We start from the raw sequence: 19017 nt of genomic DNA on the forward strand, positions 1-19017 counted from the left end.
ATAGGTTGGCGGTTCAGACCCACCAGCTGCTCCCCGAGAGAAAGATGTGGCAATCTGCTTCTGTAAAGATTACAGTCTTAGAAACTCTATGGGACAGTTCAACTCAACAGCAGTGGGTTTGGTTTGCTGGCACAGTGGTTAAGTGCTAGGCTGCTAAGTGAAACGTCAGCGATTTGAACACACCAGCTGCTCCATAGGAGAAAGATCTGATGATCTGCTTCCGTAAAGATTTACAGCCTTGAAAACACTGTAGGCGGTTCTACTCTGTCTTATAGGGTTGCTATGAGTCAGAATCGACTCAACAGCAATGGGTTTGGTTTTGGTTTAATGGTCATTTGGTGTTTTTTTTTTTTGGTCTGGAAATTCATGCCCTTCAGTTCTTGGAAATTTTCTTGAATTATTTTATTGATGGTTTTCTATTCTTTTTTTCTGTCCTTATTTTCTGAAACATCTATTATTCAAATGTTGGACCTCTTAACTTGATCTTTTAGTTTTTTAATCTTTTTTTTTCCCTCTAGTAGATGTTCCCCATTATACTTTCCAATTTCTTTTTTTTTAAGCAAAAAAAAAAAAAGTTTTATTTGACATATATTCAAAATGGCAAAAGTGGAAACAGACAAGCATGCTGCCAGAGCCATGTCGGCTCAGGTCCAAGGAAATATTACAGAATAAGCAAAAGTGGGAAAATGGACAAGCATGCAGCTGTACCTATGTCTGCCCGAGTCTAGAGAGTACTACAGAATAGGCAAGAATGAGAAAACAGACAAGCATGCTGCTAGAGCCATGTCTGTTCAAGTCTGAGGAACGTTACAGAGTCATCAGTATATGTTAACATTACAAATGGGCAAAACCATTGACAGCTTTACCTTTTCACAGATTGGCTAGAAACTGTGATTCTACATTTTTAATTGTCTTTCTTAACAGTCATTGGTACAGGTTTCAGTAACGACAGTCGGGAGAGTCTTCATTGATCCAACAAATTTTCTATTCACTAAATGCTAGTAAAAAACAGTAAGAGTGGAAAGTTTTCTGTGTTCTCATTGGTTTACCTGAAAGATTCCCTGAAAGATATTTTCCAAGATTGTCCTAGCTATTGTCTTTATATCTCAGGGCCCAGTTGATGTGGCCTTGTGAGTCCAGCTCCAGCTAGGTCACATTTTAGGACTGGGTATAATGGCTCTAATATTATCTCCTAAATCATTCCCTCCTTTTGATTGGAGATTGGAGATAACACATTGATGATCAATACTTGCACTTAGTTGAGCCCCTAGATGTCAGCCATTGCAGAGGTTGTTTAAACTCACGGTGCTGGTTTTCCACCAGATACCATCTGGTTCTTCACTAGGATCTTAAGTAAGAGCGACGTTCTCATTAATCGTGTTGTCGAAATGAGCAGACTCAGTGTACATCAACATTTTAGCCCGAGGCTTTCTTTTGCCTTTTAGGTGTGTAAGACAATAAAAGGTAAATTTTTATTATGCCAAATACTACTAGGATGTAGACTAAGAATATTACTGTTCCTTGTAGTAGCCATGTAGCCCATGTACTTATTCCTAATGGTAACCGACCAAATAAATCTGATGTTTGTAAGGGTGTTACAGTGTGTAACCAACTAGCTTGCTATCTAATTCTACAGCACAGACTACTTTCTTGGACTAATAAAAAATCTAAGACTATTCTATTATCTAATGTCACCTTGGCTTAATGATGTCAGAGATTGCTGTTGGGTTTCCATTCCATTAGTGACTTTGTCGGCTGTTTGTCCTGTAAAACCAAAAACCAAACCCATTGCTCTCAAGTCAATTCCGACACGTAGCGACACTATAGGACAGAGTAGAACTGCCCCATAGAGTTTCCAAGGAGCACCTGGTGGATTTGAACTGCCAACCTTTTGGTTAGCAGCTGTAGCTCTTAACCATTATGCCACCAGGGTTTCCGTTTGTCCCATAGTGATTGATAAATTTTTTAAAGATTCCTTCAATTCAACTATACCATAAGTAGGAATTAAAGCTACCAACCCCACCCTGAATGTTGGACCAATGGATTTTCTTCTGACTCTCCTTTTACAATGTGTAACAGTTTTACCAGTACCTTTCCAATATTTACTAGCATTATTACAACGAATATCTAAAGGTAATCCTAAAGTTCCCAAAGTGCATTGCCCATGCATTCAGAGTCTAAACGAGATTGCCACGTAAATTTACTGTCAGTTGGAAAGAGATCATCTAAACTAGTATAGTTGGATCTACCACACAAAAACCTATATCCATAAGGATACCACAAAGTTTGTCTAAAGGAAACAGAAGGTATAGAAAAATCTACATGTGACAAACAAGTTTCCATTAGGGAGTTCATGATTAGCAAGATAATACAGGATGGACCTCTCCTGTTGCAGTTCTTCAGTTAGTCTGTTTAAAACATACTAAGTGTTCTTCCCAAGGGCAAGCTGCCCCTCCTTGGCTTACCTATTAACAGTCATGGGTCACTTTCTCAGAAGCAGAAGTGGAGTCTAAGACAGAATGGAGTGTGAGCCATGAGGTTGATCTCCTCTAAGAACATGGTTTCTTTAAGATGCATAAATTTCTGCGTCGTAAGAGGGCGATAGTTTGATAACAGACATTAGACAGGCATTTCGTACGATACTGTCTTGAAGACTAGTTAAACTAATTATTGATTTACCCTAAACATAACTCTCAGTCTGATCTTTGGAGTCAAGTTTCACAAAACAGACTGAACTCTTCAAAAAAAAAGGGCACAATGCCCAGAGCAAAAGGGTCTTACTAGTTTATCTGGACTATTTGACTCAAAGTGGCTTCAGGAACCAGTTTTTTCCTCAAAGCTCAAGGTTCAAAAGGACACCCAAAAGGCAGTACAGGAGAATTACAACTCTTTCATCATTCCTTCCTTTGGATCATAATCTTTAATCAAAAATGTTCAATAAATGGTAGTTGGACACCATCTGTTTTTTAATATCCCAGGCACCATACAGCGAGCTAGGAGGTAGAATAGAAACACTAACAATAGTGTTAGGCCAGTTGTCTGAAATAACCAATGAAACCATGACCTTAAGGTCTTTGAACCAAGGAAACAAATTTCATGACGTGTTTTCTCTATACATAAGCAGCATCAGTAGCTGCTTTTCATGTGCCTCAGCAGCAACTGTATTCTGCAAAACCTCAGACTGTGTATTAATATAAACACAGCAACATTTATCTATTAAGGCACAAACTGTTTCTTGAGAGAACTAATAGGAAATTTAATGCTGTTCTATTTTGTGAAATCATAGCTCAAACTTCAGACACTTATCTGGTTATGATAGTTACAACTTTGCTAAGTTTACCTACAGAAACTTCTAATTTGAGAGTTACAATATCTAAACCCAGTAGTTAGGTAATTTAGGAGAAAAGAGGAAAATGATCCCTTGTATCCAGAAAGTAGGACCTTAAAACGTCAGCAATATTCCCACATAAAACCCATAGTAATCCTTTAGTTTACTCAGTCTTATGTAGTTAATTTGTATTCCACATGATTCTGCATCAGCTGCAATCTGTGAACCTATCAGCTTCTGCATAGGAGTTCTGTAAATCTTGATTCAGTCTAGTCACAGTCTTTTTCACAAGTCCAATATAGTCTGTCATTTGTTGAGATATTTTGGTCAAATGTTTTCAGCAAATCAGCAAAGTAAAAACCTATCTGCAAAACTTAACATGGCCATGATTAATGTATAAAAATAATACTCTTAATAACACCTGATAGAAATTAATTACAAGCACATAGTAATATACTTTCCAATTTCTACCGTATTTTTAATTTCTAATAGCTTCTTTCTATTCTTTTTATATCTCTTTATAGCATCTGTTCTTATTTAAATTTCATAGATACAGTAATTTATCTTTTCAGAATTCTTTTTCTGTTTGCTCCAAGTTAATTTCTTCTTCTGTTTAAGTCTTTATGTCAATCTGTGTAGAAAAGAGAAAACACTAGGTATATTAAGCAGAAAGCAAATCATTGTGGGATGCAGATGCTTAGAAAAAAACTATTAGAAGGGCTGGAGAAGCAGGAAAGATGCCCAAATACTGTAGAACTGACCCTCTGCGGTAGCTTTTATGCCCCTGAATTTAAGAAAACAGTCTGTTGCTACAGTCTAGCACCATGAAGATGTCACTGCTGTAGTTATAGAAACAACTGCCTCATGAAACCCAGGAAATTGAAGAAGAGACATTGGAATACTGTTTCAGGAAAGCTTCACAGACCAGTATTCTTTTTGAATATAGATGCAAAAATCCTCAGCAAAATACTGGCAAACCAAATCCAGCAACATATAAAAAGGATTATACACCCTCACCAAGTAGGATTTATCCTAAGAATGCAAAATTGGTTCAATATAACAAAAAAATCAAAGTAATGTATTAACAAAATGAAAACAAAAACCACATAATCATAAATTAAAGTTAGTAACAGAATTTTATTGCTGCCAGAGTTATCTTTTGCAGTTTTTAAGTCTGTGCAAAAGTATCTTATTGTTTTTCCATATGCCAAAGGAAACCTTTGTTAATGGAAATTGTGATTGCACAACTTTTTGGAGTTCTTATGTATTAAGTTACATTTATTTTATTTGCAGGAAAGTTCATTAATTTCCCTCAGCAGGAATATTGTGAATCTCATCTTTTTTCCCTTTGGAGTGGAAGATAACTTGAAGACAGTATTGAAACTGATGAATGAATGTTGGAGCAAACACATATTTAATATGCAGTTTGAGTCTGTTAATATGAAATATGATTAGTTTGAGGATAGGAAATTTTTGTTTGGACATACTAATAATCTCTACTTTAAATTCAAAATAAACGTTATTTTTCCTTTGTAAGTCTGGATCTTGGCTAGATAATAAAGGGCATGTTGATTCTGAACTCTGGTTTGAAGAGCGACCCAGAAACTGGTTTAATTATTTGATAGTCACTTGAATAACTGCATTAGTGTTGAGTGGTGTTCAGCTGCCACCAGACAGCTGTTCAGAAGAACCTTAGGGTGTTTTAAAACGTGACCAGAGCTCAAACAGCTGAGCCTAATTGGCCTGACTCTCCATGTGAAGTGGCTCTGTTTTGAGAAATTTAAAAATGCTTGGTTTGCAGATATGGCACATATGATTTGAAATAACAATTTTATATAGAATGGTTTCTGTATGTTATCTGATTACAGTTGAGAACTAAAAGACTTTCCCCTTCCATCCCCTGTAATTTATTTGTTTTTCTAAATAAAGGTGGTCCTCAAGTGGAATGTTAGTGATGGGTGCTAAGTTAAGAAATGTAGCTGGACACAGGCAGAGGAAGGGTGTCATTGGCTTGGAGTTCTTTGCTTTCCTTTCGTCTTTTTTGGTAGTCTCGTTTCTGTGTCTAGGAGGTTACAGTTATGCACATTAGAGAAAATTATCAATCTGTGTGTCTGTTGAGTGTCTTCTTCTTTATGAACCTGAAAATCTATAATAGTGTCTCAGAAATGCTAGGTAGTGACTTAAGCAATCAGAGAGTTGCATGCTGCTGTTGCTGTGTGTCGTTGACTTGATTCTGATTGATAGCGACCCCGTGCGACAGAGTAGAACTGCCCCATAGGGTTTTCTAGGCGAAAATCTTTATGGGAGCAGATCACGATGTCTTTTCTCCTGCGGAGCAGCTGAGGGGCTCAAACCACCGACCTTTCAGTTAGCAGCTGATCTCTTAACCGTTGCACCGCCAGGGCTCCTTGGAGAGTTGTATAGTATTTTGCTAATGAGTATTATGAATGGAATTGAAACTGAGTGACTTGAGAGTGGTCTGTTTTCTGTTTCATGAAGCTATTATCTGATATATTAAGGCAGTAATTTTTTTTTACATCCAGATAAAAGTATTTCTATTTTTTATCTCTAGAAACTTGAGTATTTTTTTCTTGTTTAGTGTATTTTTTTCAAATGTGTAACTTTTAAAAGTCTGTCTGTATTCTTAGATATATCAGTATATGTTGGATAAGTTTTTCCATAAGAGCAAATATCTCTGACAGATTTTATTCATTTAGCAAGCATTTATTGAACACAAATTCTTGCGCTTGTCAACTCTTGTGCAGAATAATAAAAATCTTTGGTAAATTTCATGGAAATTGTGACATTTAATAACTGAAAACTAGCTTTATATACCTTTTGCGGGGTATGTAGTTATTCTACCAGTTAAAAGATCATCTGTAATTTAGACCTGTTCGTTTTTAATGTCTTACGCGTTTTGCCTATATTTCTGTCTATGAAAATCAAGGACGAACTACTTGAGAAAAAAGTGAAAATTACAGCACTTGTAAAAGAAGGAGACTAAACCCGAGCGTGTATATAGATCCTGTCCTGAAAGTGAACACGTTAGATTCTTTGCTCACAGATACGCTGTGGGTGATTTAGAAAAGCTGTTTGTGGTTGTGCTACTGGCCAAACTAGAAAGTTCATTCAGCATTTGTCTTAGGTGTGACACAAACTGACGAAGAAAGTGTTAGTAAAAGGGCAATATTTACCAATACCTAACTAATTAAAACTATTTTGTAATGAGTCTTAGATTATGTTCTGAGTATTTGTCCCTCATTGATTTCTGTTTCACACTAATTATTCCGTTTAAGTGGTCAATCTAACTTTTCAAGCATTTACAGGTACTGTATACTCACTGACTTGTTTTCAAGTAGTTTTTGTTATGGTATGTTTACTAGGCCCTGAATGATTTTCTGTGTGTTATATATTTGGATGACTGTATTTAAAATGAGCTTTACAGTTAAGTTGTTATCTGGTCGGGCTGTGTTTACCCCAAGAGCTTCAATGAGCATTTTTTTCCAGCGACTCTGTAATTGAGTTCATTTTCTAATTTCCACTTCCTTATATTAGTAGGACTAGTCTGAAGTGGAGTACCCCTAGCCCAGTGAAGGACAATCAAGGAGTGGGACACTGAAGCCATTCAAACAGAAAGGGTGTTTCAGAGACAGAGGAAAGTCCAGGCAGACACCACGTTCCAGAGCCAAGTAGTTCATTTTAAAAACCCAGTTTGAAGTGATGATCCTAAAAGAAGCCAGACAGGTGACAGGTTGAAAAACCAAGATGATCAAAGCAGTGTAGTACTCTGATATTGCTGGTGGTAGGAGGTGCTCAGAAATGATTTAGAAAGTGGTGAGTAGCCAGTTGCTTCTAGGTTAGTCTGCCCTGTGGGCCTCAGAGGGTGGGATGTGCCCTAGTCAGTTAATGGTACTAGGTTCTGTTGGGAAGGTGCCACCATAGTATATCAGTGTTGCTCTTCAGCCACTACTAGAGAATGTTAACAGGAAGGTAAATGTATGCTTCCCAGCTTGTCACTTTTTTAGTGCCGGTATATTTGATTAGACCTGGTCATTTGATACAACTGGTGAAATTCAAGCTTGCTTGAGATGAAAGGTTACTTTGTTTATTAAGGGAGGATAATTAGGATAAACTGTCAACTGCATTTTATAAACCTACTTTTTTCCCCAGCTGCAGTTAAAGTTTTGATCCTTCTGTGAAACATCTAAAGTAAGTGTACCGCAGTGTGCATATTTCTGGAATCCCTGGGTGGCGCAAATGGTTAGGCACTTGACTACTGTCTGAAAGGTTGATGGTGTTTCAGACCCACCCAGAGGCCTTGAAAAACCCTGTGGAGCAATTCTACTCTGCACACATGGGGTCACCAGGAGTCAGAATCGACTTGACAGCAACTAGCAACAACATGCATATTTCTAGCATAGATTCATACGTTGAATTTAAATAAAAACAGGAAGGTCTCCTTATCTTGAGGTAGGAATAGTTAAGCAGGCAGGTCAGTAACACTGAACAAATCCAGTTAGGAAATACAGTCAGAGAAAAACGTACACTGATACCTTAGTGATAGATTCTGGTGACTCCGGATTCCTGTCTAAATTGCTCTTTGTTGTGGCATTGTCAGACATCACTCTGCTTAGGTGATAGCTGCAGCAGATTCACATGTGCATGTTTTAAGGCGTCAGCTCCGTGGGTTCTGCATGTTACCCATGTGCTGATAATTAGACCCTTCCCACACCATATTTAATGAGCGAAAAATAATAATACAGTTAGAAATCTGTGGCAAGATTACGTTCAAGATGTTAATTTACTGCGTGGCCCCTGTGTGTCCTTGGTATTGGCAGCTCATGTGTAGCATATAAGACTCATTGCTTCATGGCTTCTTGTCAGATCAAGACTTGGATGTAGTCTTAAGAATTATTTTCCATGATTCATGCAGGCTAGGAAATTGGCAGGGGGATAGGGAAGACATGTAGGAATGTAAATTTTAGAGATTGTAGAAGTGTCACAGTTCTTTTTTTCTTCTGGGAAAAGACATGCAATTTTACATAGAATAATTTTTTAAAAAGTCATTAGCTACGCATTGTTGATGCAAAAGATATAGGAACAGTAAGTCACGGATCTTGTCCTCAAAGAGTTCTCAGTCTCTTGAGCTAGCTAAGCACATCCACAAACGTGGATTTGTATGATCAGTGTAATAAAAGTATGTGCAAGGTATATAGTTAGTATTCACCTCTCCTCACTTTATTAGCTGCTTTATGAAGCACTTTTTCATTGTTAATGTTGTGGACTAAAGGGTGAAGAGAAGAAGTGTGTGAACATAGAACATTTTGTTTCTGTAGCCAGAGCGTTTAGGATGTACGGACAGCTGCAAGAACTCTCTGTGCTAAGCTCACACTACAGACAACCTCCACAAGCCCCTTTCCATCATTTTAGCATCTGCAAAATAAGCCTTTGTGCCATTCAGACAGCTACGCAGATAAGTATGGTGACAGGGGCTAGAGTCTGATCCCAAACAGGAGGAATATACTAGGGATTCAGAAGAAAGGAAGGAAAACAAAAACATAAATATATAAAGCACTCAGCTGGGACCCTGTCCTATTTCTTTATTTTTCTGTGCCTGGTAGTACATAGTAGGAACTCAGCAATGTTTGCTGGATTAAATTAATTGCCAAGGTCTCAAATTTAGGACCTGGACTGACTGCCCCCCCTTCCTGTGTCCAAGCTCTCCAGTGTACCCGTGTATAAGTGTGTGTATAAATGTTAATGTACATTTGTTTGGATTAGAACAACCAAATGTGTGTTCACAGCCTTCAGTGAGAAGAGGCTGTAAATTACTTTGCACCAAGGACAGTGGCCGGTACTTGAATCCTCCTCAGTGCCTAGTTCTCAATGCCGGCTGCCTTTTGGATTGTGTCTAACACTGTAGGACAGATCTAGGTGGGCTGTTTGGGTCTCAAAATAGACTTGGTCATCTGCACTCAGAGGCTCAATACGTAAGTGCCTTCTGATGGATTGTTATACTATACTACTCTAAACTTTGCGTTTGTCTGCTATGGTTTCCTTCTCTCATTTAACACAAAAGTTTCATTGAGCATTTACCCTGTACCAGACATTGGCAGGCACTGAGGATATGAAGGTAAGCTAATTTTGCTCGCAGTTCAATCTAGGAGACAGACCTAGAATCTTAAATCTTAAAAATAAGCCCTTATGCACTGTAGAAAAACTGTGCACAAAGTGGTTTGGAACCCAAGAGTGGTGATTGACTTACTCTGCTAGGAGAGGTAGAGTAGGAAGGCTTCAGAGAGGAGGTCTGCCATTTGAGCTTAGTTTTGAATGATGGCATTAGAGTTAAGAGTTAGATGGAGTTGGGAATTAGATGGTCAGGACTCAGATCCTGAAGGGCATTCTCGGTACTATGCCCAGGAGTTTGGGCATTTTTTTTTTTTTTTATTGTATTTCAGGTGAAGGCTTACAGAATGGTTTCTCATGAAACAGTAGTACACATGTTGTTTTATGACATTGGTTAACAACCCCACAACATAGCAACCCTCTAACTTCTCAACCTTTTTTTTTGGTGAAAATACACATAGCCAAAGATACACCATTTCAAAAATTTCTACATGCACAGTTCAGTGACGTTGACTATGCTCTTCCAATTGTGCTGCTATTCTCACTTAAGATGAAGGCTTACAGAACCAAATAGTTTCTCATTTAACAGTTACTACAAATGTTGCCCTATGACAATGGTTAACAATCTCACAACACATCAGCAATATCCTTACTCAACCTTGGGTTCCCTGTCACTGGCTTCCTTGTCCCCTTCTGCCTTCTGGCCCTTGTCACTGGACTCCTGTACCTCGTTAGTCTCATTTGGTTTTACGGGGCTGTCCACTCCCAGGCTGAACAGTTAACCTCGGAGGTAGCTTCACTGAGCTAAAAGGGTGTCTGAGGGCCGTACTCTCGAGGTTTCTCCAGTCTCCTTTAGGCTGGTAAATCTGGTCTTTTTTTTGTGAGTTAGAATTATGCTCTACATCCTTCTCCAGCTCTGTCCACAACCCTCTGTTGTGATCCTGGTCAGAGCAGTCAGTGGTGGTAGCTGGGCACCATCTAGCTGTACTGGACTCAGTCCGGTGGAGGCCTTCGTAGCTTTGGACAGTTAGTCCTTCAGACTAATCTTTTCCTTATATCCTGTTCTCTTCATTCTCCCTTGCTCCTGAAGGGATGAGACCAGTGGAGTATCTTAGATGGCCGCTCACAGGCTTTTAAGACCCCAGACACTACTCACCAAGGTAGAATGTAGAGCATTGTCTTTATAAGCTGTGTCATGCCGATTGAGCTAGATGTTCCCTGAGACCATTGGGCATTTTTTGATGGTCAGAAGTTTTCAGACTCTGTTTTGCAGAAACCTAGGATTATTGAGATAGGGACTGGCTGCTCCATGGGCTGATGGGGCTCTGAACCCTGTACTTTCTCTTTGATCATAGCAGGTCCACCATACCTGTTTGAAATACTTATCTCCTTAGCTTTTTGGAGCCCTGGTGGTGTAGTGGTTAAGAGCTCAGCTGCTAACCAAAAGGTCATCAGTTCGAATCCACCAGCTGCTCCTTGGAAACCCTGTGGGGTGGTTCTCTCTCCTGTAGGGTCACTGTGAGTCAGAATCAACTTGACAGCATCAGGTTTGGGTTTTTTGTTTGTTTGTTTAGCTTTTAAGTAAACACACACACGCAAAACAAAATATGCTTTTAAAAAGCACTATTATAGGCAATGTGAAACTGTTGAACGATTTTATGCAGGAAAATTTGTATTTTAAATGATACAATGTTAAGCCAGCAACTCTTTGAGGATCATGTGGTCTTTCATTGGGTTATCTTCTTATTTTGGTTTTTATTCATAATGGTACGCCTTCTCACAAGTACTTTCAATTCCTACTGCCATCTGATTACAGTTGATTTCAATAGTTCAGATTCTGAGTGAGAGGAAATCTTATTGCTTACTGGTCAAACAGTCAGTTGGCTTCTCTGGAGCCAGATATTCACCTCTGGTTCAACCCAGTTATAAGCAAATCTTTTTCAGGAGTTGTGGTTGGGGTAGTTACTCAAGATAGAAACACAGATTAGACTGGTCCTCTGGTCCTTGGTGGGAACCACTCTTATCTGTTCTTGTGTATCCTTTTAGAAAGTGTCTCTGCGTACACATGAATGTATTTGTATTGGTGAATGCATGTTTTTTTTTTTTCTAGAAGGAAGCCTAAGAAGTGATTACTATTAATTACTTTTGGAGAGGGTCTTTTGTTTTTCATTTTTCACTTTTTGGATTATTAGAATTTGTAACCATGGACATGTGTTTTTAAAAGCTATCAACAAGGATTCTCTGGTAAGGAAGATTATGAGCCTTTTTATATACTTCTCTGTGGAAAGAGAAAAAAGCCAAGTAAATGTTTAAAAATACAGAAATAAGGGTTTGATTGTTACTGCTTATTCCTCTTGAGCCTTGGCAAATGCAAATAGCTTTTCTCAATTTTATGCATATTTCCAGCTTCTAATCGTCTATATGGTTAATTTGTTAAGTAATGTAAAATGCTTTACAGCTCTAAGAAAGAATCTGTAATGAAGCAATTCATATTTTCATAGAGTAAGAGTGTTATAAGTGACCAAGAACTTGGCATCAAACAGACAGTAGCAGCATTTATCGTGACTGAACTTAAAGCCCCTATAAAATTGTGTACAGGCAGTCCCTGATTTATGAACAAGATCCTTGTACCTAACTATGTCTTTAAGAATTTGTACCCAACCAAAAAAAAACCTGGCCCTGATGGCTTCACTGGAGAATTCTACCAAACTTTCAGAGAAGAGTTAACACTACTGCTGCTAAAGGTTTTTCAGAGCATAGAAAAGGATGGAATACTCCCAAACTCATTCCATGAAGCCAGCATAACCCTGATACCAAAACTAAGTAAAGACACCACAAAAAAAGAAAGTTACAGATGAATATCCTTGATGAACATAGACACAAAAATCCTTAACAAAATTCTAGCCAATAGAATTCAACAACATACCAAAAAAATAATTCACCTTGACCAAGTGGAATTCATACCAGGTATGCAGGGATGGTTCAACATTAGAAAAACAATCAATGTAATCCATCACATAAATAAAAGACAAGAACCCCATGATCTGATTAATTGATGCAGAAAAGGTATTTTGACAAAGTCCAACACCCGTTTGCATGATACAAACTCTCAGAAAAATACAAGTAGAAGGGAAATTCCTAAACATAATAAAGAGCATTTTTACAAAGCCAGCAGCCAACATCATCCTAAATGGAGAGAGTCTCAAAGCATTCCTCTTGAGAACGGGAACCAGAAAAGGATGCCTTTTATCACCACTCTTATTTAACATTGTGCTGGAGGTCCTAGCCAGAGCAATTAGGCTAGAAAAAGAAATAAAGGGCATCCGAATTGGTGAGGAAGAATTAAAAGTATCCCTATTTGCAGATAATATGATCTTCCACACAGAAAACCCTAAAGAATCCACAAGAAAACTACTGGAACTAATAGAAGATTTCAGCATAGTATCAGGATACGAGAGAAATACAAAGATCGGCTGGATTCCTCCAAAAAGAGAACTTCGAAGAGGAAGTTACTGAATCAATACCATTTTCAATAGCCCCCAAGAAGAAAAAATACTTAGGAATAAATCTAACCAGAGACGTAAAAGAACTGTGTAAAGAAAACTACAAGACACTAATGCAAGAAACCAAAAGAGACCTATGTAAGTGGAAAAAAACATACCTTGTTTGTGGATAGGAAGATTCAACATTATGAAAAGGTCAGTTCTACCCAAAGCGATCTTCAGATACAATGCAATCCTGATGCAAATTCCAACAGCATTTTTTAATGAGATGGAGAAACAAATCACCAACTTCATATGGAAAGGGAATAGGCCCCAGGTAAGTAAAGCATTACTGAAGAAGAACAAAGTGGGAGGCCTCACGCTACCTGATTTTACAACCTATTATACAGCCATGGCAGTCAAAACAGCTTAATACTGGTACAACAACAGATACGTAGACCAATGGAACAGAATTGAGAATCCAGACATAAATTCATCCACCTGTGAGCAGCTGATCTTTGACAAAGGCCTAAAGTCCGTTAAATGAGGAAAAGACAGTCTCTTTAACAAATGGTGCTGGCATAACTGGATATCCATCTGCAAAAAACTGAAACAAGACCCGGACCTCACACCATGCACAAAAACTAACTCAAAATGGATCAAAGACCTAAATATGAAACCTAAAATGATAAAGATCATGGAAGAAAATATAGGGACAACACTAGGAGCCTTAATACATGGCATAAACAGAATAACAATGCACAAACACCAGAAGAGAAGCTAGATAACTGGGAGCGCCTAAAAATCAAACACTTATGCTTAACAAAGGCTTCACCAAAAGAGTCGAAAGACAACCTACAGACTAGGAAAAAATTTTTGGCTACAACAAATCCGATCAGCATCTAATCTCTAAAATCTATAAGATAACTGCAAAACCTGAACAACAAAAAGACAAACAACCCAATTAAAAATGGGCAAAGGGTATGAACAGACACTTCACCAAAGAAGACATTCAGGCGGCTACCAGATACATGAGGAAATGCTCACGACCGTTAACCATTTAGAAAAATGCAAATCAAAACTACAATGAGATACCATCTCACCCCAACAAGACTAGCATTAATCCAAAAAACTCAATAATAAATGTTGGAGAGGTTGTGGAGAGACTGGAACACTTATACACTGTTGGTGGGAATGTAAAATGGTACAACCACTTTGGAAATCAATTTGGCACTTACTTAAAAAGCTAGAAATAGAAGTACCATACAATCCAGCTATCCTGCTCCTTGGATTATGTCCTAGAGAAATAAGAGCCTTCACATGAACAGACATGTGCACACCCATGTTCATTGCAGCACTGTTCGCAATAGTAAAATGTTGGAAACAACATAGGTGCCCATCAAAGGATGAATGGATAAACAAATTATGGTATATTCACACAGTGGAATACTACACAACTATAAAAGCAACGATGAATCCACGAAACATAACATGGATGAATCTGGAAGGCATTATACTGTGTGAAATTAGTCAGTTGCAAAAGGACAAATATTGTATGAGACCGCTGTTGCAAGAACTCAAGAAAAGGTTTACACACAGAAGAAAACGTAATTTGATGGCTACTAGGGTGAGGAGGGAGGGAGAGGGGAATTCACTAACTAGACAGTAGACAAGAATTATCTTAGGCGAAGGGAAGGACAACACACAATATAGGGGAAGTCAGCACAACTGGACTAAACCAAAAGCTAAGAGTTTCCTGAACACGACCAAACATTTCAACGGACAGAGTAGCAGGGGCAGGGGTCTGGGGACCATGGTTTCAGCAGACATCTAGGTCAATTGGCATAACAAAGTTCATTAAGAAAATATTTTGCATCCCATTTTGGCAAGTGGCGTCTGGGGTCTTAAAAGCTAGCGAGCAGCCATCTAAGATGCATCAATTTGTCCAAACCCACCTGCAGCAAAGGAGAGTGAAGAACACCAAAGACACAAGGAAAATATTAGCCCAAGAGACAGAAAAGGCCACATAAACCAGAGACTCCCTCAGCCTGAGACCAGAAGAACTAGATGGTGCTGGGCTACCACCAGTGACTGCCCTGAGAGGGAACACAGCAGAGAGTCTCTGACGGAGCAGGAGAAAACTGGAGTGCAGAACTCAAATTCTGGTAAAAAGACCAGACTTAATGGTCTGACTGAGACTAGAGGAGCCCCAGAAGACATGGCCCCTGGCCTGTCTGTTAACCAATAACTAAAACCATTTATGAAGCCAACTCTTCAGACAAAGATTAGACTGGACTGTAAGACATAAAACAATACTTGTGAAGAGTGTGCTTAGTTCAAGTAGATACACGAGACTAAATGGGCAGTTCCTGTCCAGAGGTGAGATGAGAAGGCAGAAAGGGATAGGAGCTGGTTGAATGGACTCGGGAAATCCGTAGTGGAAAGGAGGAGTGTGCTGTCACATTATGGGGATAGCAACTAGGGTCACATAACAATGTGTGTATAAATTTTTGTATGAGAAACTAACTTGAGCTGTAAACTTTCACTGAAAGCGTAATAAAAAAATTTGTAGGTAAGTCGGAATAGGTGCATATGCTTCTTAGCCTTACTTTAGTGCAAGAAGAGGCTTGAAGTCTTTTCAGTGATTTAAAAGCTGCTCGTGTAGCAAGTGAAGGTGTAATGAAGAACTTGTGAGTAGGGATTGGTTCAGTTGTTTCAAAGTGAGGGCAAATTTATGTAACATTAAAGGCAAGTACAATTTGTCCTAAGTTGGACATTTGTAACCCAGGGACTTGTCTGTAGTCATTTCAACTGGTACCACCATCAAAGTGCGACAAATAAATAGTATATTCTACTCATCCCCTTTAGTCCACCACTCTTTTTGTGACACACAGTCTGGTCTGGATTTTTGTTGAAGAAATCACCATTTTCCAGTTATTTAGGCGCACTGCCTTAGAGTGATTTTGGGCTCTTGGATATCCTATACTCCACAAGATGTTACACAGTATCTTTCACTTGGTAGTATAATATTCTGAATTTTGAGCCAAGTGTATATATCACTACTCATTAAAACAATGAAATAAAATAAACACAGAGAATATGCAGTGTTATAGACTGAATTATGTCCCCTCAAAATGTGTGTCAACTTGGCTAGGCCATGTTTCCCATTATTGTGTGGTTGTCCACCATTTTGTGATCTGATGTGCTTATCCTGTGTGTTGTAAATGAGGCAGGATTAGAGGCAGTTATGTTAATGAGGCAGGATTTAATCTACAGGATTAGATTGTATCTTGAGTCAAGCTCTTTTGAGATATAAAAGAACTGAGCAGAGAGGAGAGGGACCTCATTACTACTAAGCAAGAAGAGCCAGGAGTGGAGCATGTCCTTTGGGCCCAGGGTCCCTGTGCTGAGAAGCTCCTAGAACAGGGGAAGATTGATGACAAGGACCTTCCCCCAGAGCCAATAGAGAGAGAAAACCTTCCTCTAGAGATGGTAGCCGGAATTTGGATTTAGAGCCTCCTAAACTGTAAGAGAATAGATTTCTGTTTGTTAAAGTCATCCACTCCCCTGGAGCCATCAGAGAAATCCTTCCTCTAGAGCTGGCACCCTGAATTCAGAGTTATAGCCTCTTAAACTGAGAGAGACTAAACTTCTGTTTGTTAAAGCCATACTCTTTGGTATTTCTGTTATAGCAGCAGTGTATAACTAAGACATGCAGTAACCTATGAAATTGGCATGATTTTTTATGAAGTATCATTTTTGGGTGTGCCTTTTTGGTCCCTGGAAAGCATAGGTTCACTTTCCTGCCATGAGGCACCATATGGGAGTCAGTAGCTTTGGTGTGTATTGTGTAATATCCTATAACATATGTTTTTGTTTTCAAAATCATATGTATTACTATATGTATCCTAACCCAGCCCTGGTCACTTATGTAAAATCAGTTGCCCTTGCATTGACTCTGACTCATGGCAACCCCATATGTGTCAGAGTAGAACTGTGCTCCATAGGGTTTTCAGTGACTAATTGTTTGGAAGTAGATTGCCAGGCCTTTTTTCGAGGGCACCTCTGGGTTGACTCAAACCTCTAGCCTTTCAGTTAGCAGCCGAGTGTGTTAACCGTTTATACCGCCCAAGGACTTCATCACTTTTATAAACCCGTTGCTGTTGAGTTGATCCCAACTCATAGCAAGCCTATAGGACAGAGTAGAACTGCCCTATAGGGTTTCCAAGGCTGTAATCTTTATGGAAGCAGACTGCTACATCTTTCTCCCGTGAAGCAACTGGTTTGAACCACCAGCCTTTCAGATACCAGCCAAGTGTTTAACCACTGCACCACCAGGGATCCTTCCGTCACTTATACGGTGGGATAAAATAATGACTCCTTCACAAGTTTAGATTCTGTACCTGTGTAGTTCCCAGCTTCAGGACCCAGCACTTGGATGAACTAGGCATTTTGCTGTAAATTATATGACTGCATGAGATTTTTCTTTTTAACAGTTGATCCTCCACCCCCCAAATCAGTCTTCTGTTAAAGACTGCCACCTTGTGGTTTTTAAAAATACAAGATTTAAGAGAAGACTTACTGTGGCATGACTGCTGAGATTTTACATACATAGTTGCTTTATGGAGCCCTGGTGGTACAGTGGTTAAGAACACGGCTGCTAACCAAAAGGTCGGCAGTATGAATCCACCTGGCACTCCTTGGAAACCCTATGGAGCAGTTCTACTCTGTCCTATAGGGTCACTATGAGTTGGAGTCGACTCGACGGCAAAAGTTAGTTGCTTTATAGTACCAAAATGAGTAAGAAATTAATACTATTAAACTTCACTTTAAATTACTTTTGCTTATCATTTGGCCAGTTTATTTCTTAATTTTATTTTAATATTGCAAGATTATTTTTTCCTATTTCTATTAACTAAAATGTCCTCTTTTAGCCCATTCTCAAACATCAGTAATAGAAGTACTCTTCTACAGTAGCAGTTTTAATTAAGAACAGGTCTTTAATATTATTAAGGCTTTTCCTGTATAACTAATTAATAACATAATTATTTGGATGAGGAAATAGTGTCCTTTAAAATGCAGTTATTTGGCAGTATATATCCAAAGGAGCTTTAATTTTATCATGTGGAACCCCATTTAATAAAAAGTGACATTTAGAAGAAAAAGAACTCTCATAGTAATATAAACTGAAATAATTAGTTTTTCTGCAGAATGTTTGACGGGGCCTTATTTGGCCCTATGAAATCATCTCTTATCAGTCCTGTAAGAAATGGAAGGTGCTTGTGAGTTTGAGTCCTTACGTAATATCAAGGGAGTTTCTGTATTCTGTATTATCAAGTTATATAATTACTTTTGAAATAACTTATTAATTCCCACTTGCTTGATCTCATTTCATGTCTTGATTTACATCTCCTATACATTTTGGTTTATAATATGCATTGTATTTAAAAATAATAAATTTCTATTTCTTCAAAAATATTCTCCCAGTGAAGCATGTAAGCCTCTTTCTATAGAACAAAGAGGACGTGTTTGCGCTCAGAGGCAGCCAGGATTCTGGTACATTGGTCCTTACGGAGTTCTTTGACCCAGAGACATGAGAGGAGAAAGTTGTTATCCACCTAAAACTAATTTTAGTAGGTTATGACAGCCTTTATTTGAATTGCCTCTTTTTTTGTTTCCACGTTACGCAGGGAGGGAGAAGGCCTTACGTCAGAGGTATAATTTGATGTCTTGTGCTTTTCTCATGTATTGCAGTTATGCTAAGAAAGAATCTGATCTTAATGGAGCCCAGATCAAGCTTCGAGAATATGAAGCAGCGCTGAATTCTAAAGATGCGGCTCTGGCTACTGCACTTGGTGACAAGAAAAGTTTAGAAGGAGATTTGGAAGATCTGAAGGATCAGATTGCCCAGGTAAGGAAAAGTCTGCTCTTGAGCTGTGTTTGGCAGGTTAATTCCCTCATCTTTCTTAAGCTGTGTTTTTTTTGTTCATTGTACTTCAGGTGAAGGCTTACAGAACAAATAGTTTCTCATGAAACAGTAGTACACATATTGTTTTATGACATTGGTTAACAACCCCACAA

General features: G+C 38.6%; 1 protein-coding gene across 1 annotated transcript in view; it reads left to right on the plus strand.

The window, feature by feature from the left end:
• LMNB1 (lamin B1) overlaps positions 1 to 19017 on the plus strand; it is a 68417-nt gene that overhangs the window by 19205 nt on the left and 30195 nt on the right. Inside the window, exon 2 of the mRNA XM_004384292.2 lies at positions 18691 to 18847. Within this exon, the coding sequence (XP_004384349.1) occupies positions 18691 to 18847 (157 nt within the window). The remainder of the gene's footprint in view (positions 1 to 18690; positions 18848 to 19017) is intronic.

This window comes from Trichechus manatus, unplaced genomic scaffold (assembly GCF_000243295.1).
Source record: "Trichechus manatus latirostris isolate Lorelei unplaced genomic scaffold, TriManLat1.0 scaffold00121, whole genome shotgun sequence".
Taxonomy (NCBI): domain Eukaryota; kingdom Metazoa; phylum Chordata; class Mammalia; order Sirenia; family Trichechidae; genus Trichechus; species Trichechus manatus.